Source organism: Pipra filicauda, unplaced genomic scaffold, assembly GCF_003945595.2.
Source record: "Pipra filicauda isolate LSUMZ 115617 unplaced genomic scaffold, ASM394559v2 scaffold67_size6003252_pilon, whole genome shotgun sequence".
Taxonomy (NCBI): Eukaryota; Metazoa; Chordata; class Aves; order Passeriformes; family Pipridae; genus Pipra; species Pipra filicauda.
In genome coordinates, this window is record NW_024104842.1 from 1,523,447 (window position 1) to 1,546,155 (window position 22,709).

Below are 22,709 nucleotides of genomic sequence, written 5' to 3' on the forward strand. Positions count from 1 at the left end.
GTTATATATTTGTTTGCTGTTTAATATCACCATATTCAAATAAGACTAACTTTAAATCAAATACCGAATAGAAAAATCCTCATAAGAGGCTGAATACATGTAAATTGCAGCTTACTTTGGATAATACCAGAAATGGAAAGGAAGCATTGTCAAGGTTATATATGGTCAACTTTAATTATAGCTTGAACTAGCGTTATCTAACCTAATGCTCTAAATTCCACAATAGGACCACAGAAAACAATGACATCAATATGCTAGCCAAGAAAGCTGATTGCCATCCAACATATGTAGCCAAGGGGGTTGCTATGGCTGCTTTCTACTTGGCTAGATGCCTCCAGCTTGGCCGAGGCATAAAGCAAGATCAAGATGCTGCTAAAAAATACTATTCTAAGGTAAGTTGAGAAAGTCTTAAAGACTAATTTATATCTCATGAAACTGAGCAATACCTTGGATTTGAGTCTTTCAACTTGCTGTTCTGTTAAAAACTCCAGCATTATTTGTATTAAAAAAAATCTGTGCAAGAAAAGGTATAGTGATAAAGTGTATTGAAAACTGCTAAAAATTGTCTTGAAAGGATGCTATCTGGCCACTTGCTTAAGCAAACAAAGCATTCTACAAAACCAACAAAAAAAATCCATGGTAGTCACCACAGCAAAGAGCTTGGTAACTTGAAAGATAAATTAGCTATAACAATTTGAATAATTCTATCCCAAATCAATTTGCTTTCTGTCATTCTCTAAAACTGAAACATCATTACTTTTCCTCTACTTTAGATTCTCTAACAATTATAACCTTCATTAAATTGGCCATAACTGGTTCTCATGCTTATTTTTATAATTACATTTTTAGCACTAACTGAGGATCTACTGCTTTCCCTGTTCCCTATACCCAGGGAAAAAAACCAGTCACATTTTTTTCAACGTTTAATCTTGGAGTAAGATTTATTGCTTCAGGAAAAATATCAGTAATTGCCTCTAGAAGATGAATCTGCTAAGTAATATCTGTGATGCCTAAAGGTACATCAAGGCTAGGTGATTATATCAACTGAAGGGAGCATAGAAAGTTTACATCTGTGCTTTAGAGAGACTATGATTTCTGTGCATGTAGTGACCATTTGTTTCTGCAAGTAGAATACTTTGATTTCCAGCTTGATGCAATCTAAACAAATGGAGAGTTATGTAAATGATAAATTATCAAATAATTTTTGTGGCTCCTGACTCGGGGAAGCCACTGGTATGAGGGTCTTAGCAAGGCAGGTGATCTTCTGAATACAGGCATTTTAAACATTTTTGTTCTTCTGCTGTGAAAAGTGTTATAGAGGATAGGATAAGGAAAGGAATCTAAGCTGAGGTGTTATGAAGACTGTAGCATTATTCCTAGCTACATCTTAAGGCATCGAAGAGGTCCATCAGGATTAAATTGCTGCATGGCTTTGTGGGAGCCATTGTCTCCTTAAGTCTAGCAAAACCACCACTACTGAAAGAAGATTACCACTTTTACTCGTTATTCACTAGCTGTACATCTGATACTGATCTATGAATGTCACTACCTTCTCAGTATAAAAAGAGATACTTCCTATTGACTGGTGCCATGCATCTCTGAATCAGAAAAGGAACATTATATAAACAAGGAAGCTCCCTGAAACAGTAACTTTAGGACAAGTAAGAGTTGTGGGGGTGTCCAGTTTCTTTTTGCCTGGAAAATTCTCATGTTAACTGTACAATTACACCTACTTAAAATTTTTTTTTTGTTTTTTAATTAACTTCCCTGCTGTGGTTTTGGCATACCTTTCATAGACTCAGTCAGTTTTGAAAGAGGTGAGAAACAGAAGATGGGCACCTCCTAAGGGTACTGAAAGAGAGGATGGAAGTGAATGAAACTGATCCAGTCTGTAAGCAGATTTATATTTCTGACTGAAGCCAGCACAGGCCATGCCAACAGAATTTAAAAAAATAAACCCAAGATTAACACTATAGTCAAGTATGCTAATTTTAAATTTTATTGTAGCTATAAACCAGAACACTTGTATTCTTTGTTTTCAAAGGCATGCCACCTGGATCCTGCTGTTGCCTCTGACCTTGAAGTGGCAGCTAATCTTGGGAGAATTTAGCGCTTCCTTTAACTATGACTGGTATATAAATGTATTTCCTACAGTAAATCATCATTAATCTCCAGCAATTACAGACTGTGCCTTACTTACTGCTTGTTTTCAACTTTCTCTAAATTCTTATTTAAAGCAATTTCCTGATTCATTTTATCTAAAATAAAGAAAAAAGCTCACTCTTTCTTTAACTGAGATGAAGCCAAGGCAGACTTTTTAAAATAGTATTAAAGACTTAAAGTTCTATTAAGGACATTTATCTGGGAACAGATATATTTTCTTTATGTCATACTGCTATATAGCACATGAATCAAGCCAAAACCAAATAAAAATAGTTTTTTCCTTTCTGCATAGGTAGTGTTTCTTTTAATATTCTGAAAAGTTTCAACCCAAACTTGTCTAGTTTTCACATACAGTCCATTCCCAGACTACGGCCATTTTTAAACCTTATCTTTGTTAGCAGTATGTATACTTTCTTTCACATGCTTTCTAATGCATCTAGATCTACTTAAGTGTCTTTACACATTTTACTCTTGGATTGCAGAGATTTGAAGTTGGAAACTGGCCTGTAAGACACTAAGCTTTACAGTTCAAGCCATGCCAGCTTGTAAAACTATTAAATACTACTTACAGAACTATGGGAAAAAACCTCCAAACATGAGTAAGGAAATATTCAATATACATTCTCAGCATGAAGCCTGTTTTCCTTAATCCTTCATATTGCATTTACATTGCCTCTGTTTGTGTTAGAAATTGTTGAAAACCTTTTGGCTAGGAGTATGTCTGAGCAATGTCATGCTCAGTCTTTTATCAAAAGATACTTTGATTAACCACTAGTAAAACTTAATTGCTATGGTAAGCTTGCACATTTCTAAATACCCACTTACTTATAAAACTTTTTAAGTGCCAAATTTGGCTTGCTTCTTAGAACTGTGCCATGACCTGAAAACTTTCCTGAATCTGTTGGAACAGAAAGCTGGATGTTACTAAATTGTTGATTAAATATAGAATACAGATGGCATGTACCTTACAATACAGCCAATTTTAACTGCAAGTAGTTTTTCTAAGAGCACAACTGTACTGAATTGAAAAGACAGTAATGAGTGTCACCTTGGGATTTCTGATGATGTTTAATTATTTAGATGTGCATTAAGACCATATTTACATATTTTTACATAAATTAAAAAAATAACCAAAAGCAAAAAACCACTGAAGACAGTTTCCTTTCCTGGTATAAAATAAGGGAATATCTGAAGGTTGTTTGAAAGTGGGGTATTTGAATAAAAGAGCCCTGAGTAATATCAGGGAAGTTATTAGAATGGTTTAATTAAATGTCTGCTTGATCATTCATAGAAGCAATTCATAAGCAGTGATCTCTGAACTAACATTTAACACAGGCATTCTGTTAGGACATACCAGTTTACAATACATAATTTTGACACAGACTTCAAAGCAATGTAGATATTTCTTATGAAACTAGTGCTGTCAAACTCATTCATTAGTTGTCAGTACAGCCTCACTATCAAATACTACAATCCAGTTGTGATATTTATTGCTTACAAATGCTTCAAACTACAGGAAATCTTTGGTAAAAACAAAATTGATAAAATTTTCACAATAGCTTTACATGTAGTATTGCACAACAAGGCTTTTTCAATACACAAGAAAAAAAAGAGGAATGCTCAGATCCTCAGTGAGGAGATTAGAACTGTACAACATTCATTAGTTTTCCACTATAAGCAAAATTTCTTTTCATAAATGTTTAAAATATTTTCTGGTTTCTTTCAGCATATATGAACATTTATTTTTCAATCTATATTTGAAACAGAAGAGTAGTCAAATAGAACAATTTAAATAAAAATTGGCAGCTATACAGCATTGTTTTGTCTACCCTACTACAGCATCAGATCTTTTCAAGTCTGTTTACTTCACAAAAAAACTCAAGAGGAAAGAAAAATGCTAAAAATAATCATAGTCCTCAGCCCTCTATGGAAAAGAGGAAAATAAGTTTCATGTCTATTATCGAACATAGACATTTCTCTAGTGGTCCAGTTGTGCAGATTCAAACCTAAGTGGTGTTAAGCTGCTCTAAATGAGCTCTCAGCTCAGGACACAGCTCAGTTAGCAGCAGTTCCAGCAAAACCTGAAAAAGAGAAACAAGTTAAGATGATGCAGGTGCCAACCAAATGAGAATTTGTGCTTCACTTCTGTCATGTTTAGAGCATCACAGATAACAGAAGCATGTACATTTGATTCTATTCATCATTCATGCAACTACTTTCCTTTCATCCTGAAGTGAGCCCACGTGCCCTACAGAAAACATGGGAAATGTCTTAAGGCTGAAAGGAGGCAAGTGCAAAGGGCAGCTGCTTTCAGATGGGGATTTCCCACCCAGTATAAACTGTCGCTGTTCTGCCAAAGACTCTGCAGCATGATAAGCAAGCACCAGAGCCTGCATCTCATGCATCTCCTGAACAGGCTGCATCCTCTCCAGTGCTAAGGCTGCACTGTGTGACAGTCTAGTGCCCAAAATGAGCCAGAAGAGACTGACTGAGCGTGAAGGCATTATACTTAGATCCAGCTGCATGCTCCAACATAGTCCCACCAATGGCTGAGGAGTGGGACTTTTGGAGTCCTGTCATGTCCTAACTACAAGCCAGTCCTGGAGCCCTCCTTCCCTAGGATTCTCCAAGATATATTTATTTTTCTAAGCTGTATGAAGAAATTAGTTTGCACCTTATGAAGTCAGGAAAGTTGGATGTGGTAGAGGATCTCTTTTAGATAAAAGCAATGCTGCTGTTAAACAGCCTTTTGTTATTTAAACTTAGTCAGGGGATCAAACCAAGTACATTTTTCTCACTGATTTTAATAACAAAAGAAGTTACTTGCACACAGACCAATAGTTCAAACTAAATCACTGGCTTTAATACTGAGTGAATAGAGCTCAGCAATTAACAAGATCATGAAGTTAAAAAGCTACTTTTCTGGTTACTTACATAAAGTAGATGCTTGTTAGCCTTCCTTTCTTGCAACGCATTGAACACTTTCACTACACCATGACGGGCATTTTGTTGTCCAACAAGATTCTGCAGAGTATCTGCAACAAACGTTACTTCAGCTTATATTGCTTTACTCCTGCTAGGCAAAACCTCCAACCTATACTACCACCCAGAATCACAGAATCAACCCCATCAGGGTTGGAAAAGACTTTCAAGATCATCTGGTTCAACCATAAGGACCCATAAAGGAGGGGAAACAAAGCCACTGCACTTCAGTGGCCCTTGGTTACAAGATACACAGTGTCTAGTCAACAACATTTTAAAAACACGGGTAACTTAGGTCATAGCTTGTAAAGATACCCTTATTCTCACGTCACCCAAGTTAGATAATAGTGTATAAATCTCAATGACAACGCTTTATGTGTTTTAACATGATATATAGTATGCTTTTTTGGTAGTTCACCTCACAGAGTCAAGTTTAATCTCATACATCATCTCATACATCACTTAAATTACTTTCACCAACAAAGATAGAATTCCTACAACAGTTAAAAAAGATTTAGCACTTGAATTGCTTCTCAATCTTCACAGAGAATACTTCCCACAAGTAAGCAGTTCAGAGAATTCTGTGTCAATTATTTACATTTTGGATTAAATTAGAGAATAAATAGTGATCCAATGCTCCACCATTAATCTAAGGTGCATTCAGCTATGTCCTGTCATACGGCTCCAAACTCAGAAACAAACAAACAAACAAAAAAATCAAACAAACTCACAAACTATGGAAGGCTATCTAGATAAGTAGGTAAGTACATAACACAGGGAGTAAACGGAGAGTTGTTTACATATGAAATATTTTGCATGCATACCTGCTGCTTTTTTGCAGTAAAATTTGATTAAACAACCTAATGCACAGAGTATCTACATGAAGTCATAAAAGAGCTCATCTCTTCAGATGAAGAGATAAAAAGCATTCAAGCTATGTTTAAGTGCATTTCCAAGTGCTAAAAGTAATGATATTGTTTCTTCCCAGTTAGGAGCCTTTGGTTTGCATGATCTCTGAGGAGTCAAAAATATATAACTGGACTTCTGGTCCTGTGAATGGGACAGGATGGAGCATCTCAGAATGCTGCCCCAGAAATGTGCTGGCTAAGAGGAAGCTGCCTAGGCTTGGGAGATAAGGGTAGGCAAAGGAGAAAACCCACTCAGCCTAGGATCTTTTTCTGTCCAGGCTGCAGGTCACTCTAACATTCAGCGCTCTGAAATTTCTTATCAGAAACAGACAGCAACACACAGCCTGACATTGTGGCTAGACCTCTCTCTCCAACTTTGAAATAAAAGAGGAAGAAGTAATTAGGGTGGTGTGACTCTCCTATTTGTCATGTACTTCCAGGTAGCAGAACCACCTGGTATTTGCTCACAGAGAACTAGCAGAGAGAAAGTCTCGACTGAGGTTCCTTGATGAATATTACACACAGAAGTACAGCAATACTGGATTTTGCATCCACCGATATCTGAATTCATGCCCTTTACCAGACAAGGAGGAGAGGCAAAGAATAAGGCCAAAATTATCCTTATTTATGCAAATAATCATGATTTAGAACTCTAAAGGAAAAATAATTTGATTAACCAGTTTCCTTACTAGCTACTCAATCTGCGACTAAGCAGAATAAAAGTGATCTCACCTGGAATGTTTTCAAGCAGTTTTTGCTGTGCTCTCTGTTTTGTCTCTTGCTTTTGTTCATCGCTCTTGGCTCTCGGTGGTGGTGCTAACTTTCCATTTGGCCAAAAAGCATCTCGAAACACACCAATGTAGTAAACAAGCATTGGTTCACTGAACATCCAGTGTACAGTGTCACGGATTTGCCTGTAAAGAAGTGTTGAAGGGAGCTCATCAGAGTTAGTCTTTCATGTTTTATACAGATTTATTCTTTTTACTTTTAAAACATACACTGGAACTACATTTCAGGGATGGGCACTACAGAGGCTCCAAAGGGAAAAGATGTAAAAATCAGGTAACTAATTGTAGCAAACTCCAAACTAGCCGCATGCACAGATGTGCCTGCTAGGATAAAGACAAAGTTTTGATAGAAGCACAGTAGGTTCCCTCACAGATAGCAAAAAGCACATTACTGAAGGGATTACAAACAGAGATAGCAGCCTCCTCCTGGGACTGCAGCAGTCACTGTAGCCTTCAGCACCAAGAGTCTGAGGTAGAGAGCAGGCACTACTGCTGTGCCACACTACAGCCAAAACCCTTAAAGTCAATAAATGTAAAAATTCAGCCTACATGTAAAAAGCTATATAGCAACTTCACATGCCTGCTGTGCTCACACTCTGTCCCTCTCTGTCCTCTCTCAGACATTGTCCATCTTAGTTATCAGCAGTGTATGAAAAAATGAACCAATCAATTTAAAACTCACTGAGTGTATACTGTCAGAGACCAGTCCAATTTACTGCTACATAACATACATAAAAGGCTTTAAAAACCACACCGGCATGTGCAGATTTAGTCAATGACTGGACAAAGAGTAGGTTGTTCTGCTGGTAGAATACTTTTCCAAATTTTTTCTGAAATAAAAATTTCTGAAGTAAAAATACAGCTTTCCAAATGAAAGTGTGTGTATAGACAGGCACACTGACTTCATAGCCTCATCCAGGCCTCACTTGACAAAGATAATTCGCATACCTGTGTTTTCTCTGACCAACATATTTGTAAATTTAACTGTGTAAAACAAATGCAGATTGTCATATAAAACAAAATGTCCCCATTATTTTTTTAACAATTCTACTCTCAGCCTTTTTCCTAGAACAACAATGAAGGTTCATTTAAAGCAAAAGCTACTTACTTGTTGATAGTTCTTCCAAAAGTGACTTGTACTAGTGCAATTAATGTTTTCCTGACCCATTTGAACACTAGAACAATGAAAAAATATGAAAAATGATGACCAAGAAGTTAATAACGCTACAGAACCCATGATTATGTCCAAAACCTTCCCCCTGTCACCCTCAAACCAAAACCAAACAACCCATCCCTATAGTAAACACATTGTGATAACCCTTTCTAAGATTTCATTCATTGTGCAGGTCTCATTTTTCTTGATTGCTTTCCTTGTAGTGTTTGCTGTATGATTTTTAAATCTTGAAGATTACAAAAATATATATAATTTGCATTTTAGGTTATACTGTAAACTTCTATGTTTAAGAATATTTCAAGTTTATGGAGCCATACAACTACCCAAACCCCTTTTCCGCCTACAAAAATGCAAATGTCTTCAAAATTCCCACCTTTTTGTACCTGCTAGTATAATGTACAGCAGCACCATTAAAATTCTGAGAACATTTTCACTCAAATAAAGCAAGCAGTCAGCTTTCCATTACTAATAAAGGAAACAAATGTGAGTGCTTCCTAGTAATTACTAGTTAATCTTTCTTTCATGCTGTTCATTATCAGCACAATAAAGCCTATATTTGGAAGATACATCTGCCATTTTTGGAAGGTGCTGTATTTTGTAATAGTTACCCTGTAAATCATTTTATAGAGCACCATGTGTGGCTGCACATTCAAATAGAAACAAAAATAGTTTTTCTTTATTACCATCATTCAGTTACATAAAAGAGAAAAAAAAAGTCTAGTATTTAAAGATGCCACAATTCTAGCATCTTTTCCATTATACAAATTGTAGAGCTAAAGTGCATACATAATTCACTTTAAATGGATATTAAAATTGTATTTCTTTGCCCGAGACATGTTCTATAATAAAGCCATCATTCCTTCCTCAGAATTTATATATTCTAAAAAGCATCCTATTTACAGAAAACATGCTACTACTCTTTTCTGGTTTTTTCCAGATTTTTTTTCATGAAGAACTTAATTCTAAATGCAAATGCTCTCCCCTACCAGCTAAATTTTTATTACTATTTTATATTGGAATTTCACTTTTGAATGAAAGCTCCGAAGTTATGAACTACTGAGGAACAGCTTGGTTCCAAACAAACAAACTGGCTATAGAGATTGCAAGAACATTTCCACTTATTGAAACAGCAGAAAAATCCAAATTACAAAGTGCCACAGATTTCTGAGCCAACAGATTCCAATAGCAATTAAGCAGGTTCACAGCTTACTTCCTCGCAGTTCAAAAATCTCTCCAATCAGCATGAAACATGGTTCAGCAAGAGAGTCCTTTTTCCCATCCACCTCCTCTCCATAGTCCGACAGGTCACTATCCTCTTCTGTTTCTTCCTAGAAAGAGAGGCACAACACGAGTATGCACTGCAGTTCCCCATCCTTCATCCAGAACGGATTTAGTTACTGCCATGCTCTGGGAAGGAGCACAGCCAGTCATCTCACAAAAGGGCATTAGGGCCAAAAACTGCTGCTGGCAGGATCTGGCAAACAGGAACCTCGCTCGGGATTTTGAAAAAGGATTGCACTTCCCGTGGGACAAGAGTGATGAGGACACTCAGCGCAGCTCAGGTCATCATCACTGCTATATCTGCTTGCAGCCTTGCCTAAGTAAGCAACTCAATGCTGCCCAGATTTTCAGGGTCTACTGCCTATATTGCCCCACCAATACTAGCTGGATAAAAGAAAGCAGGTGATGTGGGAGTCACGTACTGCTAGGAAGCAGGTGAGAGCTGTAAGGAGGAAATGGCACTCAGAGGTGTTAGTGACTACAAAGCCTCCTCTGATGCAACACCCAGGAAGGACACCCAGGATGGGGAGCTAGCCAGCTGGAGCTGTTTGCAACACGAGCAGCTAGGAAGAAAAGGGGAAAATCTGGTTATTGCACAGGGAGAAGCAAGGAGCTGGCTCCCCTGGCAAACAGACAGTGCCTTCACAGCTGAAGCCATTCAGTGGGATCAGGCACTGAAGGCTGTCTCTTGCAGTAAGCTGGGAACAAAACCAAGCAGTAGAAAGAAAACCGGCCACTGCAGAGACAAGCACCATTAACGACAACCAGTCCCAGGCAGAAAGACAATATGGTGATACTTAGTGACCCAAGCCTGAGAATACCCAAGCTCAGAGCACCAAAGGGAGCAGAGTTATTCAGAATAGACTCACAAGAGATGAATGGATTGAACAACCTCAGTTCTGGTAGTACCATTTATTCAAGAATGTAGGGCAGACAGCAGGTTGTTCCTCAGTGTCATGAAGATCTGCTTCAGAATCAGGACTGTAACACCTATCATTACTCATGGCAGCTGACACACCCCTTTGCCTTCCTGGATCCTCCCCTGCCCACCCATTCTTAGAGCAAAGCTGCAGAAAGGCAGACCTGATCTCCACTGAGGCTGGTGCAATGCCCCAGTCTCTGGATCAGGAGTGGTCAGAATGCTGTGCAAGTTTTCTTCTTCAGCCTGATTTTCAGAGATACCAATCATCTCTTTCTTTGCCTTCCTTTCATCCTTATCATTCTAACATCCAATATTGGTCTATTTTTCTCCTTTTCGGTAAATGCCCTATCTTGTAGAAAATGCAACAAGAAATGTAAATTCTTACATCACAATGCAATTTCTATCCATTAAAAGCTTATAAACCTAAAAGCCTTTCTTCTAGATTGTATCAACTACATTTTTTTCCTCTGATTTGGTTTTGGTCTTGAGAGCTAAGACATACATTTAAAGCTAGTCCTGTCCAAGGAGTTGAATATAGAAAGATATATGAAAATGCTGCAGTATTTAATCCTGAAAACAACACTCAAGAGGTAATACTATTGGTCTAACATATATTTGAAAAATATGAGATGAGATGTAAAAGGCAAAGAGTGAGCTGAATGAGAGCATTCTCTACTACATAGTCCAAAGTACAAACTAAACCAGGAGTTCTCAGCTACAAAAATACAGTTGTAACAGTTTTATGTGTGGTTTAAGACAACTAACTTAATTTATGACCATGCACCAACTGATTTAACCCTAGTTTAACTGCTTTGGCAAAGTATCCAAAATGCTGTCAACTAGGCATGACACTGAAAGATATGGGTGTTCAAAAAACAGCAGAGCTGATCCCAGACTGTCTCACAATACCTCTCCCTCCATTTAATTTTATCATTATTTTTACACCAGGACAAACATTTGACACTCTAATTCAGAGGTCTAACAGTTTGCTATATTCCCACCATCTGCATTTTGTTCTCTTCTCTTACATTTAAGTTTAGGGAAAGAAGTGAGAAGAGGGGGAAGGCACATGTGAAGTGGGGTGGTCTTTGCCTGCATCTGCACAGTGCCTGGCATAATACAATGTAGCTGAAATTAAACTCCTAGTCCAACAAGTAATAAGAAATAGTATTAAATTTAAACTCAGTAAGGAGTTATCACAGAATCACAGAATAGGTTGAGTTGGAAGGGACACACAAGGATCATCATGTCCAACCCTTAGGCCTGCACAGAACCATCTCCAACAGTCACACCAGCTGCCTGAGAGTATTGTCCAAACAGTTCTTGAACTCTGTCAGGCTTGGTGATGTGACCACTTCCCTGGAGAGCCTGTTCCAGTGCCCAACCACCCTCTGTGTGAAGAACCTCTTTCCAATATCAAATCTAAACCTCCCCTGACACAACTTCAGGTCCTGTCACTGGTCACCACAGAGAAGAGATCACTGCCTGCCCCTCCTCTCTCCCTCACAAGGAAGTTGTAGAGTGGAATGAGGTCTCTCCTCAGTCTCCTCTTCTCCAGGCTGAACAGACCAAGTGACCTCAGCCGCTCCTCATATGCCTTCCCCTCAAAGCCCTTCACCATCTTTGTTGCTCTCCATTGGACACTCTCAAATAGCTTAATATCTTTCCTATATTGTGGTGCCCAAAACTGCACACAATATTCAAGGTGAGGCCGCCCCAGTGCAGAGCAGGACAATCCCCTCCCTGGACTAGCTGGCGATGCTTTGCCTGATACCCCCAGGACATGGTTGGCCCTCCTGGCTGCCAGGGCACTGCTGACTCATATTCAACTTGCTGTCAAACAGGACCCCCAGGTCCCTTTCCATGGCACTGCTTTCCAGCATCTTATTCCCCAGTCTGCACAAACATCCAAGGTTGCCCCAGCCCAGGTGCAGAATCCGGCACTTCCCTTGTTGAACTTCATATGGTTGGTGATTGCCCAGCCCTCTAATTTGTCAAGGTCTCTCTGCAGGGCCTCCCTGCCTTCGAGGGAGTCAACAGCTCCTCCCAGTTTTGTGTCCTCTGCAAACTTGCTTAGTATCCCCTCCAGTTGTGCATCCAAGTCATTTATGAAGATGTTGAAGAGCACAGGGCCCAAGATGGAGCCCTGTGGAACCCCACTAGTGACAGGTCACCAGTCTGATGTTGCCCCATTTCATTATTACCCTCTGTGCTCCACCCGTGAGCCAATTGCTCACCCACTGCATGATGTGTTTATCCAGCTGTGTGCTGGACATTTTGTCCAGAAGGGTCCTGTGAGAGACTGTATTGAAAGCTTTACCGAAATCCAAAATATTACATCAACTGGCTTCCCTTGATCAACCAGCTGGGTTACCCTGTCATAAAAGGAAACCAGGTTTGATAAGCAGGACTTCCTCTCATGAAGCTGTGCTGGCTGTGACCAATGACTGTGTTGTCTTTCAGGTGTTTTTCAATACTTCCTAGAATAATCTTCTCCATAACTTTACCAAGCACTGAAGTGAGACTGACAGGCCTGTAGTTTCCAGGGTCCTCCTTCTTGCCCTTCTTGAAAATCAGGATATATGCCAGCTTCCAGTCAGCTGGGACCTCTCTGGATTCCCAAGACCACTCAAAAATCATCAAGAGAGGTTTTGCAATGACATCAGCCAGCTCTTTGAGGATTATGGGATGAATCCCACCAGGCCCGATAGATTTGCAGAGATCCAGCTGGAGCAGCAGATCCTGCACAATTTCAGGGAGTTGGTCATTCTTGCAGTCATGGTCCTCCAGCTCAAGGTATTGAGACCTCCTTGGTCTGTCATCCGAGTTGAAGACAGAGGCAAAGAATGCATTAAACACCTCTACCTTGTCTCTGTCCCTGTTTGTGAGGTGATCACAACAGGCTGTAACAGGCTGATGATATTTCTATACTGCCTATTGCCATCAATTTCCCAGATCTTTGTTCGCGAAGCCTAGCCATGATTGCCATCAATGTATTTGAAAAAACTCTTTTTATTGTCACCCACATTTCTGGCAGCTTCAACTCCAGCTGAGCTTTGGACGCACAAATTTTCTCCCTGCAACGGCAAGCAGCATCTCTGAATTTTTCCCATATCACTTGATCTTGCTTCCACTGGGCATACACCTTCCTTTTTTGCCTTACTTCCAAGAGAAGATTCCTGTTCAGCCAAGCCGGCCTTCTGCCTCGCCTGCTTGACTTCCGACATTTGGGAATTGCTGCTCCTATGCCCTTAGGAGGTCATGTTCAAAACGTGACTAGCACTGATAGACCCCAGCATCTGCAAAAACATCTTCCCAGGGGATCTTACTTACTAATTCCTTGCTTTGTTTACTTATTTTCTCTTTCCCATATTTCCTATTTCCTCTCTTTGTGTTCACATAATACAATATACACGCAGCCTGGCTTTTGTCTTGAGGATGTTTTTCAATTAAATAGCAAAATACAAATAGCTGCATGCTTCTATGCTTTTATGCTACTTCTTAACAGTCATTTTAGTAAATGCACTTCTGGTTTTAGAACTGCAGTACTTCTACTGAAGTCCAAATCTAGTTTCTCCAACTTTCTTTATATTTATTACTCTGAAATGAGGCACATGCATTCAGCATCTAGATGCAAACAGAATATAATTTTGAAAAATGTATATAGAATTTTCTTATTTCTGAGAGATGCAAGACCACCTCTCTGCCTATTAGGAGGCTAGGACTGCACCTATTCCCCAAACTCCAATTATCCTGCAGAAGACCCATCCACTGCAGACAAATACAGCACATAAGAAATTAATTATTTCATATGAATTTTGTATAACATATAACTAAAATGGGGAATAGAAACAACTCCTTGAAGGTTGCATATCTGCAACATGAGCAACACAGAACAGAGTGCCATGGAATTATGGTTGATTCTAGTCAATAAGCTATTTCAGTCACTAATCTTTTATTCACTGCATTTTGATAGACGTGTTTTTTTATGGCTTAATATCAAATTCTCCAACTGCTTTGCCCACATAGGTTCCTGCCTGCATTTCCAAATTCCCTCAGTAAGCCTGCACTACTCGCCAACATTTTTGGTCAAAACTATCTTTGCTTCAGAAGTTGTCATAGAATTATTAAGGACACACAGCTCCTGCCAAGAAAATCTTCCCAAGAGAGAATTATTTTTACATGCCAAAGCTCCTCTGAAATATGCATATCAAGACCTCAAAAAAGAGGCAAATTCCGCTATAAAAAAATAAAACAATCCCATATGGACTACAGTTTGTTTATTTGTGATAGCTTATGCATTTGCCTATATGCATTTATCAAAGGGCAGGAAACTTATTTTGTTAATAAACACCTTTTAAATTCATAGATAGCTCTTATTTTTGACTCTTCGTTCACTTCCAGTAAATTACAAATCACTTTTGGAAATGTCTTCCAATATTACCTACCATTCAAACACTAATGATGACTTTCCCTGCTTACTTTGTATAAGTAATTAAATTTGGGAAGATTACTTTTCTACTACTTACCTCCTGATGAGAAAACAAATCACCAGGAAGTCGTTCGAGAAATGAGGAGAGTGAAAAAGATGACTTCTTTCCTTGCACATCAATAACTTTGAGGTGCTCTGGGGAAGGGCTCAAGAAGGCATAAAGTGCTTCACTCTGGCAGAGTCTTTCATCAGAGAGTAATTTCTATGAAAGAAAAATAATTACTGAAACATGTCAATTAAACATTTCTTGTTAAGGAATAAGATGTGTCAAGCCATCCACTATAACCAAGTAAGTCATGGCTCAGAGGCAGTGTGATGAAAATAAAATCCATGTCTCACAAAGATACTATAACAAGCTAGGTCTAAAGTACTGGAACTATTAAGACTGAAGTTTTTAATCTTACAACTTTCTTTTTTTAATAAAAGTTCTCATTTTTAAGGAATTTGTTGAGAAGTGTTGTAGCTAAAAGTGGCAATTACAGGATTCATTACTTATGATTTCTTAATTAACTGAAGTTTAAATTAACTTACCACTGGAGGAATGGTTACTGTCAATCAAACTCATCTTAACTTCAGGCATTTTAGACAACTTCGACATTTATATCAAACCTTACATCTGACCCATTTGTTCTAGACTCTCTCTTTAGGCAATAAAGAGACAACATTCTCTCATTCTGCTGTTTAGATATCTGTTGGTTTTGGTTTTGTTTTCTTACCTGCAGAAAGTTATTAAGCTGGTTCTTGGATTTCTCCATGAACTTCTGGTCTATGGATTTGAAGGGCAGCTTGCTGAGAGAAGGCAACTGAACTTTTTTTAATGATGGAAAACACTGTGTAGGAGAGAGGAGAGCTCACTTAAAATGCATGTGGAGTAAAAGACAACTGGTTCAGAATGGAAATGAAGAGACTCTCTTGTACTCTCATCTCCCTTCCACACCCCTCTCAGCACCCTGAAAAACACCTCCCTTACCCACTAGAGGCTTCCCTTCCCACCACCATCATCTATCCCTTATCATACAGAAAGGTTAAAGCGCTATAAAAAGAAACATTCTCTGTCCCCAAAAGCTGTCATTTCTAATACTTCCCTGGAAGCCAGAGACAAAATCTAGTTTTTACAGTCAGCTCTTCCATGACAGTGAAGAACATATAGCATTCTGACATTGGGTTAGTCCAGTAAAACATTATTAAGAGGGAAAAAAAAATTATAAATAAGTCTTATAAGCATCTCTCTCTGTAAGAGACCAGAAATATTCAGACAGAAAACTAGCTCTAAAACGCTAAAAGCCAAAAGGCTGCATTAAAACTGGCAGTATTAAATTTTTATCATTCTGACAAATTTCAGGAATTTGTATCTTCCTCCCTTAGCTGAGATTCGTACCTCACTGAGTTTGCGGTGTAGGTTCTGAAACTCACTGAGCTTCCTGGGAACAGTCCAGTTCTTAGTTTCAGCTCCACCAACTTCTTGTAAACTCACCATGACAGAGTAACAGGGCACTTGTTCTCCATTCTCTTCTAAAACCTTGTGGGGAAGAAACCAGCAGATAAGTTATACTACATTGAAAGTAAAACAGTGGAACATATGAGCTGCCAGATGACTGGCTTGCAAACTCAGTCATCATCAGTCCCATGCTTCTCTTGAGATTTGAAAGCTACATATGGAGCAACACCCTTAATGAACTAAACTTCACCCAAATGCTGTGCCAGTCCTGAATCAGTCCTCTAGCTAACCACTATGGTACCTCACATAAAGCTTAGCAATGCTGTCCACCAGCAATCAAATCTCACTGACATGTCTTATTCAAACAGGTGAGTGTATTATTTCGGTTTTTAAGGTCCCTATCATATAGCTTTCTGATTATCAATACTCCATTCTGATTATCAATACTCCATCTCTCCTATCTGCATTTACCTGAGTGTTCTCCCTTTATTCCCACGCTTCCTTCCCAGTGCCCTGTTGAGGTTCATCCACATGCCAGGCACAGCAGCTCTGCAGCTGGGCCCTGTGACAGCTAGTGCTGTCTCAGTGATTTCTCTACTCACTTGAGCCATTCTGCATGCACAGAGGATGTGGTATCCATGCAGTGTTAATGTCTGAGGGACTCACAACTTTAGAAAAATACTAATGAATCAAACTCTACAATCCTCAGTCAAAGGAACGAGAACCAATTAACCACATTGTGCAAATGGGAAAACTACAGCAAAGAAGTTAAGCAATTTTTCTTGAGACCACAGCAGCAGTGTGACCACATTATTTCTTCATTTAATGTAAGAACTGACATAAGAATTTCATCCTTTTGTTCTACTCGTAAAAGATTTTTGTTTACTTATTTTGAGGAGACAGCTAAATTGATTATGAAAGGCAAATAAGGGAAATGCATAAAATACTTCACTCTAGGAAGGCTTTGTCTTTACGTACATGCAAATAACTGAAAGGTAATTATAAAATACCACTTTCACAATCTTTTTGAGGAAGTTATAATTTTCAAGCTTTTTCTAAAGAATAGTTGAACTAACTACCTAATTAGGATAAAAATAAACTTTAAAATTCATATAATTATGACACATTTTCTGAGAACCCTGCAAAGGCTGTAAAAGTCTGACAACACTTAATGCTATTGATGGATAATTTGACAAGTGACTACATTACCATTGTAAAAAACACGCAGCTAAAATATACCTTCATATTTTTAGGCCATTCAGAGCTGTACATGGAGAATATTCCTGTGATTCCTAAAGCTGCACATGGACAACTGGGAAGACAAATCTGAGTCCCAGATTTCACATATCTGTGTAAAAAAGCTGCAGCAGAACCCAGACAGAATACAAAGCACCAGCTTGAATGCCTGAAGATATGCCTGTTTCTCAGTGCAGCTATTTGGGGAACTGCCTATCTCCTGCCAGAGTACTGCAGACATGCTTGAACAGCCTCCAAAATACAGTTTAGAGAAACATGGCCCAGAAGAATTGGGACTGTGTGGGACAGTCTCTACCCTGTGTACCCCTGAGCTAGACTGGATCTGTGCTCACCTACAAGCTGCAAACACCTCCTGGCTGCAACTTTTGAATACTGGGAGATCAGTGCTGAAATTGCTGATTAGAGTCATGCCTATCATTTTCCATTCTGCATTTGTTCCCAGGGCAAGGATTTGCATGTGTGTAGGGTCATCTGAACTGTAATTGTCAGGAGAGAGTCACTGCTCTAGAAGCATATTCTCAGAATGAGAGGACTTAGTACTCCTGCTTCAAGTTAGGATCCATGCGCAAAATTATTTAAATTCTGATTACTAGATGGAGACATATTACAACTTTCTTCAAGTACCCTCAAATTCTCTCATATAAATACTGAAAGTCTTCAGAATCTTTTTAAGAATGCAAAATTCTTGATCAACTTATGTACTTGTGCATTTGTTTTTCCAAATTAATGAGTCAACTGGAAAACAGAAAGATGGGATGTTAGGAGGTCTTCTAAACCAGGAGAACTAGTCCTCTGCTGTTAACAGGCACCATCTCATACAACTGCTATCATGAATAAATTCAAACTAGAGAGCCCTATTCCTCTGATTCTCTCCCTTCTGCTAAGTTAAGCAAATGAAAGTGCTTTCAGAATCACTTCTCATGGGAGAAGATCCTCACTCAAGGCCCCCAGGCCTTTTTCCACTGAGCAGCTTTCTAGTCACCTCTTACCTGAGTGTGGGGTGTGGTAACAGCAAGAAATACGCAATTTTTTTCCTCTTATTCAGATCTACAAACTTGCTTATGAAAGCAATAGATTTTTTAAAAGATGTTATGCTCTGAAACAGTCATTCTTTGGACAAGGAAGACATGGGGTTTTTTCAAATCTTAGGTAACTCTAGTTTTTTATGTGCTATCAACTGGTTTAGTAATCAGTTTAAAAGGTCAATGATAGGCTATTATACTTTCAGCTTACTTCTATATCCAAATTTACTTTTACTAAGCTTTACTGCAAAACAATAGGGCTACCAAGTTTTTCTCTCTCTAAAATCACAGAGGTACATCCTGGGATTAACAACAGCATATTTTGCAGATAGGAAGACAGTGTCATCTACTCATGCCCCTGAAATCAGCTACAGCCAGAATATTCTCAAGCAATTAATTAACATAGATAATTACAACATAGATGTTTTCTCCAGCCTATCCTTTGAAGCACAGAGCCACAAACAAGACAACTAATGCAAAACTACAGTTCATTACCTATCCTAGTACTACTTATAAGTTATAGTTAAGGCAGCAAGAAATTAGAAGCCTCTTCCAACTTCCATCTTATTTAGCCAAACTACTTTCTCCTCTGGTAGTATGGGAGGCACTGGACAGTTGTGTATGGTGCCCCTTACCACAAAGCTGCCCTTCTGCAGTTTTGCTGCACACAGCATTGCCAGATTTTAAAACTAGGCTTCAAAAGCTACAGATAACTCTTAAAAGACAACTTAAGAGCTTCTCAACTCTCAACTGTGTCACTCGCAAACAGCATTAAAACAAATCCAAATCCAGATGTTTGCACATGGAGAATTTGGTTTTAAAAATGTTATCTTAAGTTTTTAACCCGTTGGATTTATTTCTTCTTTTACAGACAATGACTATAATTGTTAACAGACCTATCAATAGCTTGCAAGAGCTTAAGACACAACCAAATAAACTCAACAGCACATACTTTTCCTTCAACAAAAAGTTACCTCAAGATAACTACTTATAATCGTTCCAGGAATATTTTCTTAATGATGTAGGAAGGCAAGCCAGTAGAGACCCAATTAATCTTTAATTCTCTGTAGGGATACTGTCAAGAAGATTGCTTATGTTCCTGTTACGTACTACATAACAAGCATTCACTGACTGGCAAGTGTTAGAGAGCTAGGAGATGGTAATACTTGTTTTCATTATGCATTTTTTTACATTCATTCTACAATTGTCTGCTTACACCCAAATGGAAAAGCAGAACAAGACAAAAAAAAAATGTAACTTCATCTTACAGATATAAAGCACTTTCTTTCTGGGTATTCTAGTCCCCTGAAACTGTACTGCTATTAAATATAATACTATAAAACAATGAGTGTAAGTACTGCATCTTTGAGACACAGCAGAGACACAACTGCACCCAAGTGCAATAGCATGGTAATATAACAAGAGACAGTTCTCATGAAAAACAATGCCTCTAAGATAGCAAACTGTCAAAACCAGTTTATGTTCATGCAGGTAATTTTTATAACTCCATTACAACTGTGTTTGAAGAACAGAAATTTTGTATATGCATCACAGTAGCCACTGGGAAACAAGAGGAACTCAGAAGAGGGTTCCTTCCCCCACAAGTCAGTATTTAGTATAAACAGTGTACACAAAGGTATAAGGAAAGTAGCTACGCATTTTTCCTCCACTTTTCATGCAAGTTTGAACTGACCCAGAAGACAAAAAGCAATAAAAAAATCCCATACCTCGCCTGAGACAATGAAGGCTTTCCACATGCCAAGATTCTCACACCACCAGTCCGTTCTTGCAATGTGCAGCTGAAGATCACTGTGCTCTCTCTCCATCAGAGTAATTTCATCTTTCAGCTTAGAAACAATCTGAAGAGGAAAGTTTATTGATTACAATTGGTAAGAAAAAGCTCATACAACATGCCTAGTTGTGTCCTTGGGGACAGTGTTCATAAAGAAAAGGTACAAAAGCAGGGGGAGAACAATTCACACGGATTGGAAAAAAAAAACAACCAAAAGTGAGAGAATCAATGATGCCTCTTATGATCTCCTACAATACACAGCAATCTTAACGGTCGACCCTGATACTAAAATAAAAAACAAGTTAGAAGTACACGCTACTATCACACTATCAGCATAAACGGCACTTGAGACTGGATTGTATACTACATACTGAATGCTTCACACAAAGTTGAAATTGCCATTATTGAAATAGGCATTGCTGAAGACATCCTCCTTATCACCTTCAGGTATACACTACGCAAATAGATTTCATTTCTAGGAATTTAGCTATGTTAACAATAATTCAGGAAGTTATCACTTATTTCATTTTAGTATTGAAGAGGGAAGGATTTATTACTGTGGAAAGCACAAATTTAAAAAGACATTCTTGTCAAGATGTAACTCACCATCATAATCTAATGAAGGAGAAATAGTGTCTCTCATCATATCAGAAAAGAAAATAAGTAAACAAACACCCTTCCAGGAGACAGAATGACAACAAAAGGTGGAAGTATACATAAGATGTGACGTTAGAAATATGGCAAAAGCAGCTGACACTTTTTTACTTTATTTTTAAACATGATACACCACACAGTCAAACTGATTAGTTCTATCACATGTACCACAAGTGGTGCATTCTACAGAGCTACAGTAATTCTGTCTCGTTCAGAATTTTTTTCTCATGCTAAATATGAAATGTTATCTACATGACGGCTATAGAACAACATTCTAGCAGATACCTAACGTTCAGAATATTTTTTTATTTTAATTTATTTACTATCAACATAGAGACTTGCTCTACAGTCACATTGCATTGACTCCAGTGGCATCCAGGAACATGCAATAATACAGAAGAACTGCTAAGGTTTCAAAGGTAAACAGCTGCTACATTTACAAACAAAACACAGACTTTACAATGATACTGGATCCATTTTACTATTCTGTTCCAGATAGATATATATTTTCAAAGACAAAGAATATTTTAGAAACAAAAACATACAGGGAAAAACCCACTACTTTAGTAGGACTACAATCCCTGCCTCCCCAAGAGCTTAAAGTATAGAAAGAATATAGCTATTATGTTTCAAGAATGCAAAGGGAACTTAGAAGTGATACATCCATGTGAATGGAATAATATATAAAGGTTTAGTCATACAGAATCATAGAATGGCTTGGGCTGGAAGGGGGACACCCCAGAAGAGCTGCAAACAGATTTTCAGCTGTCTGCAGTAACCTTTGGCAGAAGGAAGATGTGCAAGGGACAGAGGGAATAGTTAGCCAGGGTAGCCTCAAATGCTAGTGTTCACATCTTTCTCTTAGAGATAGCTATCCTCAGAGCTGGGGTGGTAGAGAATGAGTCAACTTCTATTCAGACCAGCATCTAACCATTCACCCTGAGTGAAGGAACAAATATATGAAAAATCCAGCTCCTGAGCAATGACTAATGCCCAGGTACATTTTTGTCACCCGAAGCAGGAGGTCATTTTAGGGAGATGCCTTGGCTATTTGTTAGTCTCACCCACCGTCTACCATTTGCAACCAAGCAGTCTCAGTACACCTGACAAGCTTGGCCCACCTGCGTCTCAACAACAGTCCTGTAATATCACCCCCGGTAGCAACGCAAATGAGTCGGCCTAAGCCATATGCAAATCACTTGCTTCTCCTGGAATATTGTCTCAGACTGCTTAACTGTTTCACTTTGCAAGAGAAAAGGAGATTCTTTTGTTTGTTTGTTTTTAGCCCAAGTCCAGAGTGCTGAAATTTCACATCTCTCAGAATTTTTCATCTGGTGACAGTGTGCTTTCTCCTAGTTCCTAATAAAGGAAATCAGTCACTTTTATAGGTTTGGGGCTTTTTTTATCCCTTTATTCGACCCAATCCGCCACAGCTGGGTTATGGAGCTGTGCTGTGCTCTTCACAGCCAGCAGAGGGCGCAGGAGTTGAGCAGCACATCCCTCCGCGGCAGCGCTGCAGGAGAGGCAGGGGCAGGACACAGGCTGCCACAAGGAATTACACGGACTCGGCAGGGCAGGGAGGGAAGGAAGGAACGCTATTTCCCACCGACAAAGCAGCAAGATCACTAAGAGAGTGGTCGTTATTCCATGGCAAACAAAGCAATATAAATCATATCTGCAATTTTAGTTAAAATAGCTTTTAAAAAATTGAAAAAATAAACAATTAAAACAGCTCTGATTTCGCCTCCTATTTAACAAGTTGATTGAAATAGCAATCTGACCTGTGCAAAGTGTGACAACTGGATATTACACAAACATACACATAATATTTTAAAA

The 22,709-nt window shown here is 38.7% G+C and overlaps 2 protein-coding genes across 6 annotated transcripts in view; one reads left to right on the forward strand and one right to left on the reverse strand.

Annotated features, from left to right (window-relative positions):
- The window catches only part of LOC113995408 (LRP2 binding protein), a 31,875-nt gene extending 9,556 nt beyond the window's left edge, over positions 1–22,319 (forward strand). Inside the window, exons 7-8 of one of the 5 annotated variants that reach the window (XM_039388728.1) lie at positions 227–392; positions 17,402–22,319. In XM_039388728.1, the coding sequence (XP_039244662.1) occupies positions 227–392; positions 17,402–17,437 (202 nt within the window). In that variant the 3' untranslated portion in view covers positions 17,438–22,319. Of the gene's footprint in view, positions 1–226; positions 393–1,796; positions 2,451–6,493; positions 6,926–8,952; positions 9,108–17,401 lie in introns of those variants that run through there. The other 4 variants (XM_039388724.1, XM_039388726.1, XM_039388725.1 and 1 more) reach the window with 4 other exon arrangements.
- Positions 1,984–22,709, reverse strand: part of SNX25 (sorting nexin 25) — a 78,593-nt gene continuing 57,867 nt past the window's right edge. Inside the window, exons 11-19 of the mRNA XM_027735446.2 lie at positions 20,155–20,286; positions 16,089–16,229; positions 15,427–15,540; positions 14,748–14,912; positions 9,226–9,343; positions 7,950–8,016; positions 6,786–6,967; positions 5,098–5,198; positions 1,984–4,244 (exon numbers count right to left, since the gene is read on the reverse strand). Of these exons, the coding sequence (XP_027591247.1) occupies positions 4,170–4,244; positions 5,098–5,198; positions 6,786–6,967; positions 7,950–8,016; positions 9,226–9,343; positions 14,748–14,912; positions 15,427–15,540; positions 16,089–16,229; positions 20,155–20,286 (1,095 nt within the window). The 3' untranslated portion in view covers positions 1,984–4,169. The remainder of the gene's footprint in view (positions 4,245–5,097; positions 5,199–6,785; positions 6,968–7,949; positions 8,017–9,225; positions 9,344–14,747; positions 14,913–15,426; positions 15,541–16,088; positions 16,230–20,154; positions 20,287–22,709) is intronic.